At 38.5% G+C, this 15,039-nt stretch overlaps 1 protein-coding gene across 1 annotated transcript; it reads left to right on the forward strand.

Moving 5' to 3' along the window:
- Positions 1 to 1,961: 1,961 nt before the first annotated feature.
- LOC109106589 (PR domain zinc finger protein 13-like) lies at positions 1,962 to 7,326 on the forward strand. The gene is made up of 4 exons (XM_042772803.1): positions 1,962 to 2,452; positions 3,920 to 4,051; positions 4,130 to 4,250; positions 5,490 to 7,326. Exons 1-4 carry the CDS (start codon positions 2,312 to 2,314, stop codon positions 6,929 to 6,931), a joined length of 1,836 nt encoding a protein of 611 aa, XP_042628737.1. The 5' UTR covers positions 1,962 to 2,311; the 3' UTR covers positions 6,932 to 7,326.
- Positions 7,327 to 15,039: the final 7,713 nt, after the last annotated feature.

A 15,039-nucleotide genomic window follows, 5' to 3' on the forward strand; every position in this document is an offset into this window, starting at 1 on the left:
GGAATATACTAAAGGAAAACATTTAAAAAAGAAACTAAGAGCCTATAAAGGGAATTTGTATGGCTGAGCGGTTAGTGAAAAAAACGTTTTCTGGAGAGCTCGGGCATTGTGCATCGATGAGATAGAGTGGTGAACCCTTGGCACTCAAGCCCAGTTTGGACGCGTGAATGAAACCCCTGGTGGGACACTGCAGTTCTTCACACAGTCGCTGTTACCCTACATTCATGCTTCATTATTTGGCAACCTGTTAAATCAAATCCCACATTTTAGCTCGAATTGTAACGCTGAGACCCTGAGAAAAAGCTTTCAACCACCTGACACAATCCGACGCGAAAAAAAATGTTCTGGAATGCTCCGTTCGGGTCCACAATATTGTTCCGAAATAAAGCTGCTGCCGTGTAATTAATGTGCCATTTAAAAGACAGCGGACAATGAGAGCGTTCAAGCTATTTGATTTCATTTAATTTTCCATCCCATTTGCTCTGAACACTGCTTTAGCTCCCAAAAACCGTGCTCCAATGAGCGTTGGGATGACTTTCACCCTTTGCTTTACCCAGTTAGGAGGAAAGAAAAGAAAACGTCCCCGTTTCCGCCTTTGTGCACAATTTATTAGTTGGAAAACTTCGCCTTTAAAGACACAAGACAAGAATGAGAATGTCCCCGGCTGGTGTGAGAGCTGTAGAGGCCGGACCCGCTGTTGCAGAGCGGATGGGAACCAGTCACAAATGGCAACATTAATAAATAACCCACCACACAGCCGGGCTTTGCATGCGCCTATTCAAAAATTGTTCGCGTGTCGTTCACGCTCTTTGACTCATTAAGGAGCCCAAAGAGAAAGCTCCCAGAAAGGAGCAGTGGGGTACCTTTTCCTGAAGAAAGAAATCCCACCTCTGCTTCTCCAATTACAGCGGAGTGTCATCGACGAGTCGCCAGCCCAGAGGTTAGCAGGACGTGTTCATGGCTTGAATTTATCGCCCACAAATTCTTGTATCTTTCCCTCGGCCTCTGTTCAGTCATTGAGGACCAAGATCAAAGAGGTCAAATGAAGTTTTAAAACCAGTGGGAACAATACCACTGAAGTCACTTCAAATGACATGCAAGGGTCCTAAGTGAAAGTAGTGAACTCCTCTTGCCACATGCCTGAATAATCAAAAAACATTTAAAATAAAAAATTAAATTCGAAATGTTCGACATTTAAACTAACTCTTTGTATCTTTGGTGGCATATTAAATCGAGCAATGCTTTATGTTACATGGATCAAGTATATTAATTCGTGCGGGCTAAAAATTATCTCTTTGACCTGAATGTTGAACATGAAGGAAAAAAAAATATAAAAAAAATGTTCCTCTTGAGAACATTCAGTATAAGTGAAGACACCGAAAGCCAATATAAGATTAAATACTGGCAAGCATCAACTCTTGTCTTGTACAAAATATCGTGTTTTGTCCCTTTTACCCACTTTCGAGATTCTAGAGCCCTGCAGGGCGCTTCGGCAAAACTGAATGCGACCGTCCTGATACGTAACCTGTTGTCAAAAAGTGTGAAATGATAATTCTGAAAGCGGCTCTTATTATTATTAGCATTATTATCATTTTTTGGCTGGTTCTCCTGTTGAGTACCTGCCCGGTCCCAGCACGGCACACGCCGGGAGTCAATAGAAGTTAACAAGTCTCCAAAACATTCCTGCTCCTTTTGTTAAAACGGCAACAGACAATGCAGCCAGGAAGAGAATAAAGAGCTTTGAAGTACATAAAACCTAAAAGGATGCAGCCAAGTAGATTTAAAGTAGTCACTGATTTCCAAAAACTGGTTTGTATAGGAACAAAAAAAGGGGGAGAGAATTTATGGAGAAAATTATACAGTGGATTTGTCACTTAAAATATCGGAACTGTCTGGCGGACAAAGCCACATGCTGAGGATTAATGGTTGCGCCAGACCTTTGATTCTGCACTCTCTTTTCTCTGCCCTTGACAAATTGGATTTTGGGGATGGGAAGGTCGCTGGGGCCTATTGTCTCTTGACTGTTCGGAGCGGTTCATTGTGCGTGAGGGTGAGGGAAAGTCTCCATGTGACCATTTCGAAGGGTTCTACAGCTGCTAAAAGAGCGCAACTCTCTCATAGCGCGCTGCTCGCCCTTGCGCATTAATGTGCCGAGGGGTACCTGACTGCGCCATAAGAAAAGCCGGACACACCACCGCGTCACTTGGCGGGGGGATATTAGTCTGTCCTCATCTCAGACTCTCTGCTCATCTCAATCAGTGCCTGCTTGGACTTCCTGGTTCTGACAGCGCAGCCCCACACAGAGTCAGCCATGCAAGCGACTCGGACACCCACTATCAGTGTGGTCGCCGACTGCAGCATCCCAGCCGGGCTTCGGATAGGACCGGTCCCGGGCATCTTCAAACTGGGGAAGTATGTTTCGGACCGCAAGGAACTTGGAGTGAAAAAGAAGGTGAGTTAGTTTGATTTATTTAATTGAAGACGGTGTTAAACTTTTTATTATGACTTTTGAAAGTTTTTTATATAAAATATACCCTGAGAGAAATTTGATTTTTTTCCCCATTGCAAACGGACATTTTAAACAAGACATGCAAAATACTGTAGAATATAGACTGGCTTATGAATGCAAATATGTCTTTACCATTCGTATTTTTTCTGCAGCTTTTTTTTCAATCTATTGAATGACAGCTACATACAAATGCACATAAATTTAAAACTATACAATAATAACAGTTAATAATAATAATAATTATCATCATAAAAAATAATTAGATCCAAAAAATACAATTAATAAAAAAATTAACACAAGTCACCATTCAATTATTATTATTATTATTATTATTATTATTATTATTATTATTATTATTATTATAACACTGCTTTTATCTAAAAAAGAAACATGCAGCTAAAAAAAAGTTAAGAGCTGACCTGTCACTCTTCAAAAAGCATTCTCGTATTAATTGGTTTGTGCTGTCAGTTTGGAAATAATTGAGTTATATTAGCAGGACAACATGTCATTCTATGCCTTTTACTTAACCGCGTTAATAGGGTGCCTTGAGTTTCTGCGCGAGATTTCATGCCCTCTCCCCCTTTAAATTTCAAAGGCTTGAAGGCTGGTTATTCCCATGTAACATTTTATTTTTAGAAAAAGATAACAGTAAACCAGACAACAACCAACTAGTAAATAAAATGCCAATTAAATTTATCTGGAAACACTACTAATTATTAGTATAAATCGTTCTTTTAAATACAGGCTAAATCAATTTATAAAAAAAATATAAAAAATTATAGAAAATATTTTAAATGGTTTTATTCTACTATTAAAATGTGGAATATTCGTAAATCAAAGGGGCGTAAAAGGCGTCACATATAAATGGCACTTACCTTCCTAAATAAGTTGTAAATAGACTGGAGCTCTTTACGCTGTCTGCTTCTGTGATTGATGCGCGTAAATGCAGCCCCGCGGGCCATGGGCGATCATCAGGTGCAATCTCTGTGTCAAATGTCACGCTTTAATCTTTAATTTGTTTGAACAGAATAGAAATGCTTTGACACTCTTCAAATGCGTTTCTCATATCAACTCAATTATGTTCCTTGAAAATTATCCATGTTGTCTAATAGACCAAATAAAACGATATTAAGGCGTATTTGTTTGAAATGCCTTGCGGTGATAATTAACAATGTGAGAATTTTTTTAAAAAAAAATCTGAAATGATTAGCATTTCAAATATATACAAAATACATTTAAACATTTTTAGATAAATATTATAAAATACTATTATAAAATAATTTCAACAGCTTTAAAGCAGGCAGACATCACAATACTTTCACTGAACAGTTTGACTGTTTTAGCTACATTTCGTTATTACCCAAGTCAAAAAATTAAAACAGGTTGTTTATGTGTAATGTGTATTTGTAGATTCGTCTGGTGAGGGGAGAATTCGTGGATGAGTCTGGCAGTGCAGTCCCAGATTGGATCGGTTTAATACGCCCGGCCAGGAACAGTCAAGAACAGAACCTCGAGGCAGTCTCGGATTTATCTGGAGGACAGGTGAGTTAAGCAAAAACTAACGAATTTGATCCTATTTAAATTACAGACAATTTCTAATAATTGTACTTCTTTCAAAAGATATTCTACCGTGTGCTGAGAGAAATACAGGCTGGAGAAGAATTGAGTGTTTGGTATTCCAACGCGCTGGCGCAATGGTTTGACATTCCTACGACTGCAACTCCAACACATGACGAAAAAGGTGAGAATTTTCTTTATTTAAAAGTGTGCATTTTATTTATTTTTTATTTTTTTTAAATATCAAGTAGAAAATACACTTCGGATTTTCGTTGAATAAATTTCAGAAATACAAGTTGTATGTAGTCATTTACATTATGAAATTGTTTTGAAATGAAAATGCATTTTTCCTCAACGTAATTTTTGTATAATCAAATAAAGCATTTCTAAATAGAATAGGCCTATTTTAAAATCTAATGGTATATTTATTTTGTTAAGCACAAACGGATTTTAAGCAACGCTGCCACCAGCAGAATCAAGGCAAATCCTATTCAAATCCGATTTAATAGGCTTATCTGAGAATGTTGTCAGATTATCCGTGTTCAGTTAGTAAATCGAAATGTCTGTCGTCTGGGGCAGTAACTACTATTGATTGGTTGAGAATTATCGAGCTGATTACACACAAATACTGCAGGCTACTGTATTTGCTATATATGATTGATCATACGTTCCGTACTACGGCTGTATTATCTCTCTTAATTCATTCACTTATAAAGGTCTGCGAGGGGAAGAGGTTAACAAATGTCATCTAGGCATTAATATTCATGTATTCAAAAGCAAATAAATTCAAAAAGGTGCTCTACGGTTAATTAGCTGGCTGCGTAAGGTATTGTTGGCTAGTGAATGTAAACTTTTATGTGGGATGTATATTGCCCTGATTTGCGACGCTGTACTGTGAGCTCTACTCTCTGGCCTATACGTGGTGCGCTCCTTGACATACGCTTCCTATTCTCCAGCGTCAACAGATGGGCCAGCCTCATTGTCTTAGGCGACTAGCGATTTCAAGCAACAGCTGCCGTCAATTCCACGGGAAAGCGCACAGAGAAAGTCGCCATTCAGTGTATTGGTTTGTAAGCGCCAGATTGGGTCGGTGCTTGCTCTTTTGATGGTGACAATAAACAAGGGGGTTTTGTAGATTACAAAATCATTACATCTATATCATTGACCCCAGACTGCCCAAATGGTGTCATGCCAACGTGACCAAGGCATGGTGATAAAAAGTCATGACTGCTTTCAAAAAAAGGTTATCATATTCAATTTCTGATCAATAATTATTTTATACTTTTTCTTGAGTTGCCTATATGCATTAAAAACATTTTTATGAATCATTCCTACTTGATTTTTATTTTTGGTGAACTCGAAAAGGCTCTTCTAATCTGATTGCAAAACACGCCATTTGATTGCTTTTCAATTTATGTTTCAGGCGAGGAGCGCTACATTTGCTGGTACTGCTGGAGAATATTCAAATACCCAAATACCCTGAAAGCTCACGTGCATTTCCATTGTGCGTTGAACAACGGCAGAAGTTTGGCGAACAACGATCAAGCTAGGGCCACAGACAACTTTAACAGATCTCCGAAATCAGGGGACATCCCAAATACGTCCTCCTCTCCAAGAAACGGTCACAGCACTTTCATGTCAGACGCAGTGAAACGCATCGTGTCCACCTCACCATTCCCCAATAAAACGGGACTATCGAAAAAACCGAGCGCAGAGGAGCAGGACAGAGCCCTTGACATGACCGTGACCTCCACCAGGAACCCCGGACACATCCTGGGCCTCGGCGGAACATCTTCTGTGCTCAACAGCATGGGTTTCCATCCCGGCGTGCGCTCTGCTTTCAAACCAATGGGACTTTCGAAGATCTCCCCGGCTGAGATAGTGAGAGATGAGCCTAATGGGAAACCAAACAATATCGGGTTTAGCAAACTACTAGGGAACATCAAGTCACCACTAGCTAACGTCCAGCCTTCAAAATGCGCGCACTCCATGGACAGCACACCTCCCGTGATCCCCTGCGCAAACAGCATCCGTGGCTTTCCTCTACTGCCACATTTTGAGGAGACCTCTGCTTTCAAGCACGTTGACAGCCGCATGCACCCTGCCCTGTCCCCCTCGCGCTACTCCCAGCTACCGACCGGCTTTCACTTCGAGAGGTTCTCCTTGCCACAGTTTGATGGGGGGAAATCCTACAATGGGGACTGCAACATACCCCTCATGCCATTCACTGTTTACAACGGAGAGCTGCTTTATAGCTCCCCATACTATCCTCTTAAATTTCACTTCGGCAACCTGCTTAAATACCCAGACTACTTTGGTGCACCAGCTCTGAATCCAGATCTAAACGCGATTACGAATATCGACAGGGAGATAGCGATGCACACGCAACAGCTGTCTGAAATCGCCGTAGAGAAGAACCGTTCACGACTTGAGTCTCTGCCCGCATCTAACCCAAACTCGGGCAAGCCAAAAAAGGGACATTTGTGCCTATATTGTGGCAAATTGTACTCTCGAAAATACGGGCTGAAGATTCACATGAGGACTCATACAGGCTACAAACCACTCAAATGTAAAGTGTGTTTTAGGCCCTTTGGCGATCCCAGCAATCTCAACAAACACATCCGACTGCACGCGGAGGGCAATACGCCGTACAGGTGCGAGTTCTGCGGGAAGGTGCTCGTGCGCAGGCGAGATTTGGAGAGGCATGTCAAATCGAGGCATCCTGGTCAAAGCATCAAAAAATCCGACGACAAAATGGAAGGCATCTTTGAAGATACCGAACAAAAAAGCGACAACGACAGCGACGTCGACGTTTGCTTCACAGATGATCAGAGCGACCAGGAATCGAGTAAACACAATGATTAATGGACCAATTTCTGGACATATTGAAATAGACTTTACTCTTAAGTAGCTAAATTATGCATGTATATAAATTAGTTATGAATTGTTTGTTTATTTTATAAAATTATTGTTAAAAAGAAAATCTTGCAGAAGCAAATATTCCCCTAGTAAATTAAATAATTTTGTGAAGGAGGCACTCATGAAGTTAATGTCATAACATGCTTATTGGTATTGAGGACATCTCGGCACCCCAATGTGGAGTTGCACTTTATAAAGACGGAGTTATTCCATATAACAGACGAGTTTGCGTTTTATTGTTTTTTTGTTTACCTGTCAAATCCGCACTTTTTATTGCCAAAAGCATTTAACTAATTCTGTATAAACTGATTTAGATTATTATTTTTTTTTTTCGCAGAACAATTGCAAATACCAATAAAAATAAAGTGGTGTTTCAAAAATATTGGTGTTTATTTAGTCGAAAATGCATTTGTAAGGAAGTTTATTAATATTAATAATATTATTAATTAATATTGTATGATCTTTTTTTTCCAAACAAGCCCAAATTCCTTTCACTGACTTAAAAAATGTGGAAAAGAATAAAAAAAGAGGGTTGATAATTGACACATTTCATAGACATAGACATTTATTTATTTTTTAATGTATTTATTTTTTACGGCTGACCATTCGTCTGTTTCCTGAAAATAACTTTCAGGAAAATAAAAAGGGTATGAGAGGAATTAATGATTGCTGACCTATATGCTCCATTACTTCGAAGATGTGCTTCAGTATAGTTTAAGATTAAATGAAAACGCAGAAGCTATATTCGTAAAATGGTCAAGGTTAGACTGCGTGTCTTTATGACCCGAAACATAATCCTCAGTCTTTAAAATTTGAACTAATTTAGAAGACCTAAAGAAACTATGTGAAAACCTACTTTTTCTGTTTGTCTGTATTTCTTAAATTATAGAAATGTGCCCTTAAGTTGGGGGGGGGGGGGGGGGCGGATGGCACACTATATGAAAATCCAATTTTCCTGTATTTACTTAACAGTACATTGTTCGCTTTCTCAGACATGAGATTAGATTATTAATTAGCCTACATAGCCTAGCGGTTAATGCTTTTCAGCAAATCGATTTCATCTATGTTTCTTACACTCTCAGTCAGCTGTTATCTTATAGAGCTCTATTTCTTCCTGATCTAACTTTCAAAAATTAATTTTAATTATATTACTTCACGTTAATTCAATCAAGAAAATTGGATGTTACAAAGCACATTTTTTGATTACCTTAACTAACAGCTTCATATTTAAATTACTTATCTCCATATCTCTCTCCATAATAAAGTATTTAAACAAAAAATATACTGCAAATCAATAATTACACTTTGACTGAATAAAGTGAAGTCTTCCAAGAATAAATCCAATAGTCACATTTAAATTATAGAAATGTACCCTTAAGGCTGGGGATGTGGATTTTGCATTCATCTGAAAAAGCAGTCAGTCTCTCTCCACACAGAATTCTTTGCTTTATTTCTTTCTCCACATTGGTGTGTCCTTGATACGGTGCATTCTTCTCCTTTGTGGAAACGCCTGCGTTCTTCGTATGGTACGAACATGTGTGACTTTCTCTTTCATAGCCTGCATGGGCTGCTATGCTGAAGAGTAGACCACATGAAGGTAAACACTACATTTACTTTATTAGCAATGAGGCGCTAATGCCAGTGACAAACATCCTGCTTGTTCATTAAATATGCATGCTAAATAAGTTACATTTAGCATGTGCAATGATAGCTGCGGATTTGACTTGAAAGAAGATAATAAAAATTGGTTGGAACAACTTAATTTTTTTGAGTAATCAACTTAAAAATGTATTTATGTTACAAATTATTAAAGGGATACTCCACCCCAAAATGAAAATTTTGTCATCAATCACTTACCCCCATGTCGTTCCAAACCCATAAAAGCACAATTTAAGATATTTTGGATGAAAAAAAAGCGACGTGACATACAGCCAAGTATGGTGACCCATACTCAGAATTCGTGCTCTGCATTTAACCCATCCAAAGTGCACACACACAGCAGTGAACACACACACACACACTGTGAACACACACCTAGAGCAGTGGGCAGCCATTTATGCTGCGGCACCCGGGGAGCAGTTGGGGGTTCGGTGCCTTGCTCAAGGGCACCTCAGTCATGGTATTGCCGGCCCGAGACTCGAACCCACAACATTAGGGTTAGGAGTCAAACTCTCTAACCACTAGGCCATGACTTCCCCGGGAGGCCTGTGACTATCCCATAGACTACCAAGCAAATAACAGTGTCAAGGTCCATAAAAGGTATGAAAGACAGTCTCCTCTGTCTCTCTCCATATCACTGTATGTTCTTCTGTATCATCCGCGCCACAAGGATGCACTGTTTCTACGTGTATTTAGCTTTGATTTGAAAGAAAACAGCGCATCCTTGTGGTGCGGATGATACAGAAGAGCCATATCAGCATATGGTTATATGGAGAGACACAGAGGAGACTGTTGACAAAGGAATTGTTGAATAAAGTTATTTTTGTTTTCTTCGCTTACAAAAAGTGTTCCCATTGCTTAATATAACCCAGATTGCAAGTCTGATGGCAGATGGAGTATGCTGATGATGACTTTCATACCTTTTATGGACTTTGACACTGTTATTTGCTTGGCAGTCTATGGGACAGTCACAGGCCTCCCAGTTTTCATCCAAAATATCTTAAATTGTGTTCTGAAGACAAATGAAGCTTTTACGGGTTTGGAACGACATGGGGGTAAGTGATTAATGACAAAATTTTGAATTTGGGGTGTAGTTTCCCTCTAAGTTCTTCTAACTCAATGTAGTTTGTTGGTTGAACAATTTCACTAGAAGCTGTCATAACTCAAAAAACTGATGCAAACTGTTGCAGTTTTTTTTTTTTTTTTTTTTGAGCTAATAAATTAATTTTTAGAGTGTACCAGTCATTGCCTCTGTGTTTTCAAGGAACTGACAACACAAGAACAAACTGTAAGTTATGGCATCAGTACCTGACCATGACTGTTTTCATTTGTTATTATGAATCAAATGAAAGTGGATATGCTTATGTGTAATTATTACTTTTACGATTACTTCTACATGAGTGAATTTATATAATTTATATATATATTTTTTTCCACTTATTCACTATTCATTCTCTGCTTTTATGAAAGATCTTGGATCCGGGCCAGAGATAATCCACGCATCCCCTCCCCTGGAGCCCCCCATCCCCACCAGCGCTCAAATCAATTAGTGCCGTTGATTAGTACAGACACCAGAAAGAGGGTTTGATAAAGAGACTGTTGGCTTTTCACACAGTCTGGGAGTTAGAAAAGTTTGGCAAAAGCTTTACAATATCTACTAGACACTATTAATAGCATTATGTAAAAAAATAAAAAATAAATAAAAGATAATATTCTGCACTGAATTGACCAGTGCTATAGATAGAAGTAATGATGAAAGTGAAAAAAAGTCAAACCCATACTCGGAATTGGTGCTCTGCATTTAACCCATCCAAGTGCACACACAGCAGTGAGAAGTGAACACACCGTGAACACACACCCGAAGCAGTGGGCAGCTATATATCCAGCGCCCGGGAAGTAACTGGGGGTTCAGTGCCTTGCTCAAGGGCACTTCAGCCATGGGTATTGAGGGTGAAAGAGAGCACTGTTCATTCACTCCCCTCCACCTACAACTCCTGCCAGCACCGAGACGTGAACCTGCGACCTTCTGGTTACAAGTCCAATTCTCTAACCATTAGAAATATATGTTACATTAGGTCAAGTTGTTTTTAACTTATCTAAATAATAGATTTTTAAATAATAAAATACGTAGGTACACTAACCCGGCTTTTATCAAGTCATCATAATTCACCCAATATATTATACGATTTTGCCATCTTGAACAAATTACAAGTTGTACCAATTACAACTAACCCTTTAAATATCAAATGACAGTTTAACTTATGAACAGTAAGAATGGACACTGACTTGCCTTGCTACTTCAGCAAAAGTGTAATTGTTTTTGATGTATAGCTTGTACAGAAAAGACCACAAATACATACAAACAGGAAACAAGATGTATTGCAGTCCTTGACAGCTGGGTCAAGGAACAGGATCGCAGAATGATTCCATTTCCTTCTGCACCTCGTCACCCATCCACCACACACCTATTGGATTTGTAGAGGTTTGTTAAAAACTGATTAACCATGAAACACTATAGAAGTATAGAAAAATCATTGTCAGGTGAAGGGGAGACACAAGCATTAAAGCACAGAAAGCTAACGAGGTATCTCATCCTTCACCCTCTTCGACCCACCATAAGATTGAAATCTCTGTGCAGCATTGTAGGGCTAGTCAGATACAAATATAAGTGACTGCTAAGATGGGTAATCAAGTCACCATAAATCTTTGGGCATGCACACACACACACAAGCTACAATAAAATACAAATCAAATGCAAATAAAAGCAAAAACACAATAAAATAAACTTCAGTAAACTGCAAAAAAAAAAAATAAAAAAATAAAAAATAAAAATACAAGCTACAAAAGCAAATAAAAATGTTATTAAAAACTCTTTCTGCTCTTTAGTATGAACATTCATATGATGTTTAGCTGTGAATAAGGATAACATCTCATCTTTAACCACTTTTGTCTTTATTCTGAAATTTCTAATCAACTTGCTCTCATTCTACTTGCTTCATCAGTGCACTGAAATGCAGTGTAAAAGCATAATTCTTGAGCATATCAAGAGCAAATAAATACTATTCACGGCTATTATATAGTTACACAGCATCACTGAAACACTGACAAGCCAGTGTGCAGTGTGTGCTTAAGAAGCAGTCAGAGGCAAAGGAGTAGACAAACACAAGCAGGTTAGCTGCATTTATCACACATGTACTGTACATGTAATTGTTTCTTCAAGCACCACACAAGCTGAATGTACTCGTTGAATTAATGCCATTTAACATGGCCACAGAAAGCTCTTACCGATGCTGTATAAGCCATAAGTACTATTTTGTGTTCAGCAGAGGCGATGTAAAATCAATAATTTCACTATTGCTGAGAAAACAAAAGTCTTCAACAGAGCTGATTTGAAAAATAAAGGTCATGCTTAAGAAACATCCTTGAGCCTAGACCAAAAAGAGAAAAGTTTTATATTGTGCACAAAAAGACTTAAATCCAAAACATTAATTTCCTCTGTGTGGCGTAAACACATAGCCCTTTTTGAGTCTGACTGAATGTTGAAAATTAACTGAGGGAAAAAAAGAACGAGACACTGAGAGGCTTGAGAGCACAGAGCCTTGGTCAGGTTTCTGAGGCTTTTGTCTGGTTTGCGTGGCTTTGTCTGAGAAAGAGTCTGTATGCTGGTGAAACAACTGTGGGTTTCCGGGCATGCCATGCATTCTGTGCATGATGTGCAGGGATGCTAAAGACATTTTTGTTTTGGGATCAGATGTCCACTTGTTTCTAAGGCAACAGGGATGTCAGTGCCAATCAGGATAAGAATGAACTCCCTTAAAGGAGTAATGCATAAAGCCATTCTGTGCCAGTGGGGAAAATAGATTTCTGTTGAGTTGCAAGGTGATGTTGTACTGTGGCTAAACTGATGGCATGTTAGGGTGACCTGAGAGCAGACAATCTATACTTCAAATACATCTTGTTTAGCTAATTTCGTGTTTGTATACACCAAAATATACACACACATTGGATGACAGAAATCAGCTGACAGAGTGAATGACTTAATAGCGTTTTTGTATAAAAGAAACTACCACTATCATATATTTTGTTTAGCTTTCATTTTCAGGTTCAGCATAATCATTTATTTTCATTATAACATTCATTATAGCAAGTGAATAACCCAATGGTAGAAGATAGAATGAAATAAGAAACCATTTTTCCAGGTTTTGGACACTTAAACAACCCTTCTCTTGGTCTCTGTCTTCTCTTGTCTCTGGCACTCATCCTCCACCTCTTCATCCCTCCAGCTGTGATCTTGCCTATATCTTTGTCTAGCCATCAGAGCCATGTCTCCTGCAGCTGATTAAAATCACAGCACACTAACACAAGGACATTCATCCGACAGACACACAGTCAACGTCACCCAGACGCCCTGTCACCTGCAAAGCAGCTCAACGTCCCACTATGAACGTTGCCATTAAATGGCATCATCATAAGTTCTAATCATACATTTAAGCATTTGACAATAATGCCTGAAGTATGTTAAAAACTGACATTTTTTGAGATGATACTTCAAACACTTTCAAATTTCCTCAAAAAGTGTGAACACTGTCATTATGTGGACCTTTTAAAACATTGCTCTCTTTGAGTAGGCTGAAAAAGAAACAATGGTTCAGTGAATAATGATTTTCAATTTCTTATTGGATAGCCTGTCTGGTTCAGAAACATGCCACATTTTAAAGTTAAATGGCTTTTATTTTGACTTTAAGAAGGTAAATCACAAACTTGCAGATCAGAGTTGAAGAAATAGTTCAATTCATGAGTCTGAATTTAAATTGAACTGGGATAATAATAATTTAATGAATTGCAGTTCAAAGAACACAGACGATGCATTCTGGAAAATGAAGTGTTCTTACACTTTGGGCCAAAATGTAATTGCATATGATGAAATACATTCATATAAATATATATATATATCATACACAGACCATAAGGATATGATTCCTTTAAAAAAAAAAAAAAAAAAGTATGTCAAAACACTACACTCAGGTTTTTCCAAAATCAGATCTGTGTACACTCTTGCTAAAACTACCTTTAAGAGACACTGAACCTAATAAAATTGGGGGTTTTCACTTCCTCTTGATCCCGCACACTTCTCAAAACCATTCTAACCTATGCTCCCACTAAAAGACCAATAAGAACTGAATAAAGACATTTTATTTAATTGTACTGAATGGTTTTGGGAAAATGAGCCATGTCAGAATAGCAGGCCAAATGTTCCTCTCTCCTGACATCTCTCTTGAGCTGAGGGGATAGTTTGTTGTGCGTGTGTGTTACTGAAAGTGGATGTGACAGCTATCCAAGGTTGAAGTTGATAGTCTGTGTTCCTGGAGCAGGTAAAACCAGAGGGCCAACACAGGTAGAACACACGCACAGCTGGTCACAACATCCATGTGATGGACAAGGACATGAAGGATTTAACTTAGCCTGGCTATACACACACACACACAACAAATCTACAACACATCTTCTTTTCTGGATGTCTTGTACTACTCCATTAACCACGGCTCATTGTGTTTCAGTGGTAGTGGTCAATAACCCAGAGCTCTTGTCCTTCAAGGTCAATGACCTCTTCCTCCCTATTCACACCAATAAAAATGTCCATCAGACCTAGTCCAGCTAGTGCTCATAGAACAGAGTTTACTACAGTCCAATTAATTTTAGTATCACATATTTAATGACTGAAAAATAAACCCACCTGTTTAGTTTAAACTGTAGGAATTTAACATAGAAATATGTGAGATGAACAGTGTTATCCTCAGCCACTGTCCACTTTGTGAGGGTGGCCTTCAATAGAGATCCTAGCTCAACTGAAAAATGTACAAAAGGCTTGGTTAATGAAAGAAATACTTCAGACATGGTATTACAACGCAGACATTAGGGTTTCATGTCTATCGTGACTTGCCTGTTGAGAATAATACTGTATAGCAAACCATTTATGGGACAGCTCCATGCAAAACATCTCAGCTTAAACATTACAATAATACAATTACAGTTTCTCTCAAATGTGGCACTGTATTGTCATCTGAGTTGCAAATGAATGTTGTTTTGAATCAGATAATTTCAATTAATGAATTGAACCAGTTCTTAAATACAGATCAGACTAAACTGGTCTAAATGATTCACAACTCACTGGCTGGCTGAACTGGCTGTTTCTTTTGGACAAATTGGTTATCAACTCCAAAAAACAATTTCCTAAGATGTGCACCAAATTAAAAAAAAAAAAAAAAAAACTAATCTTGATCACCTGCTTCTAGAAGAGCAAGTTCCTCACATTCAGGGACTGAGCCAGAGACATAGGACCAGAGTGATTAATGGAAAATTGTTTACTTGTGGCCATGCTTTCTGTCCAGCTGCTA

This window comes from Cyprinus carpio, chromosome A16 (assembly GCF_018340385.1).
Source record: "Cyprinus carpio isolate SPL01 chromosome A16, ASM1834038v1, whole genome shotgun sequence".
Taxonomy (NCBI): domain Eukaryota; kingdom Metazoa; phylum Chordata; class Actinopteri; order Cypriniformes; family Cyprinidae; genus Cyprinus; species Cyprinus carpio.

What these genes read in the sequence shown, in the direction of transcription:
- LOC109106589 (XM_042772803.1), top strand. Translation starts at nt 2,312, where the DNA reads ATGCAAGCGACTCGGACACCCACTATCAGTGTGGTCGCCGACTGCAGC. An exon ending in AACTTGGAGTGAAAAAGAAG is followed by an intron (nt 2,453 to 3,919) that starts GTGAGTTAGTTT and finishes GTGTATTTGTAG; the next exon opens with ATTCGTCTGGTGAGGGGAGA. An exon ending in CGGATTTATCTGGAGGACAG is followed by an intron (nt 4,052 to 4,129) that starts GTGAGTTAAGCA and finishes TTCTTTCAAAAG; the next exon opens with ATATTCTACCGTGTGCTGAG.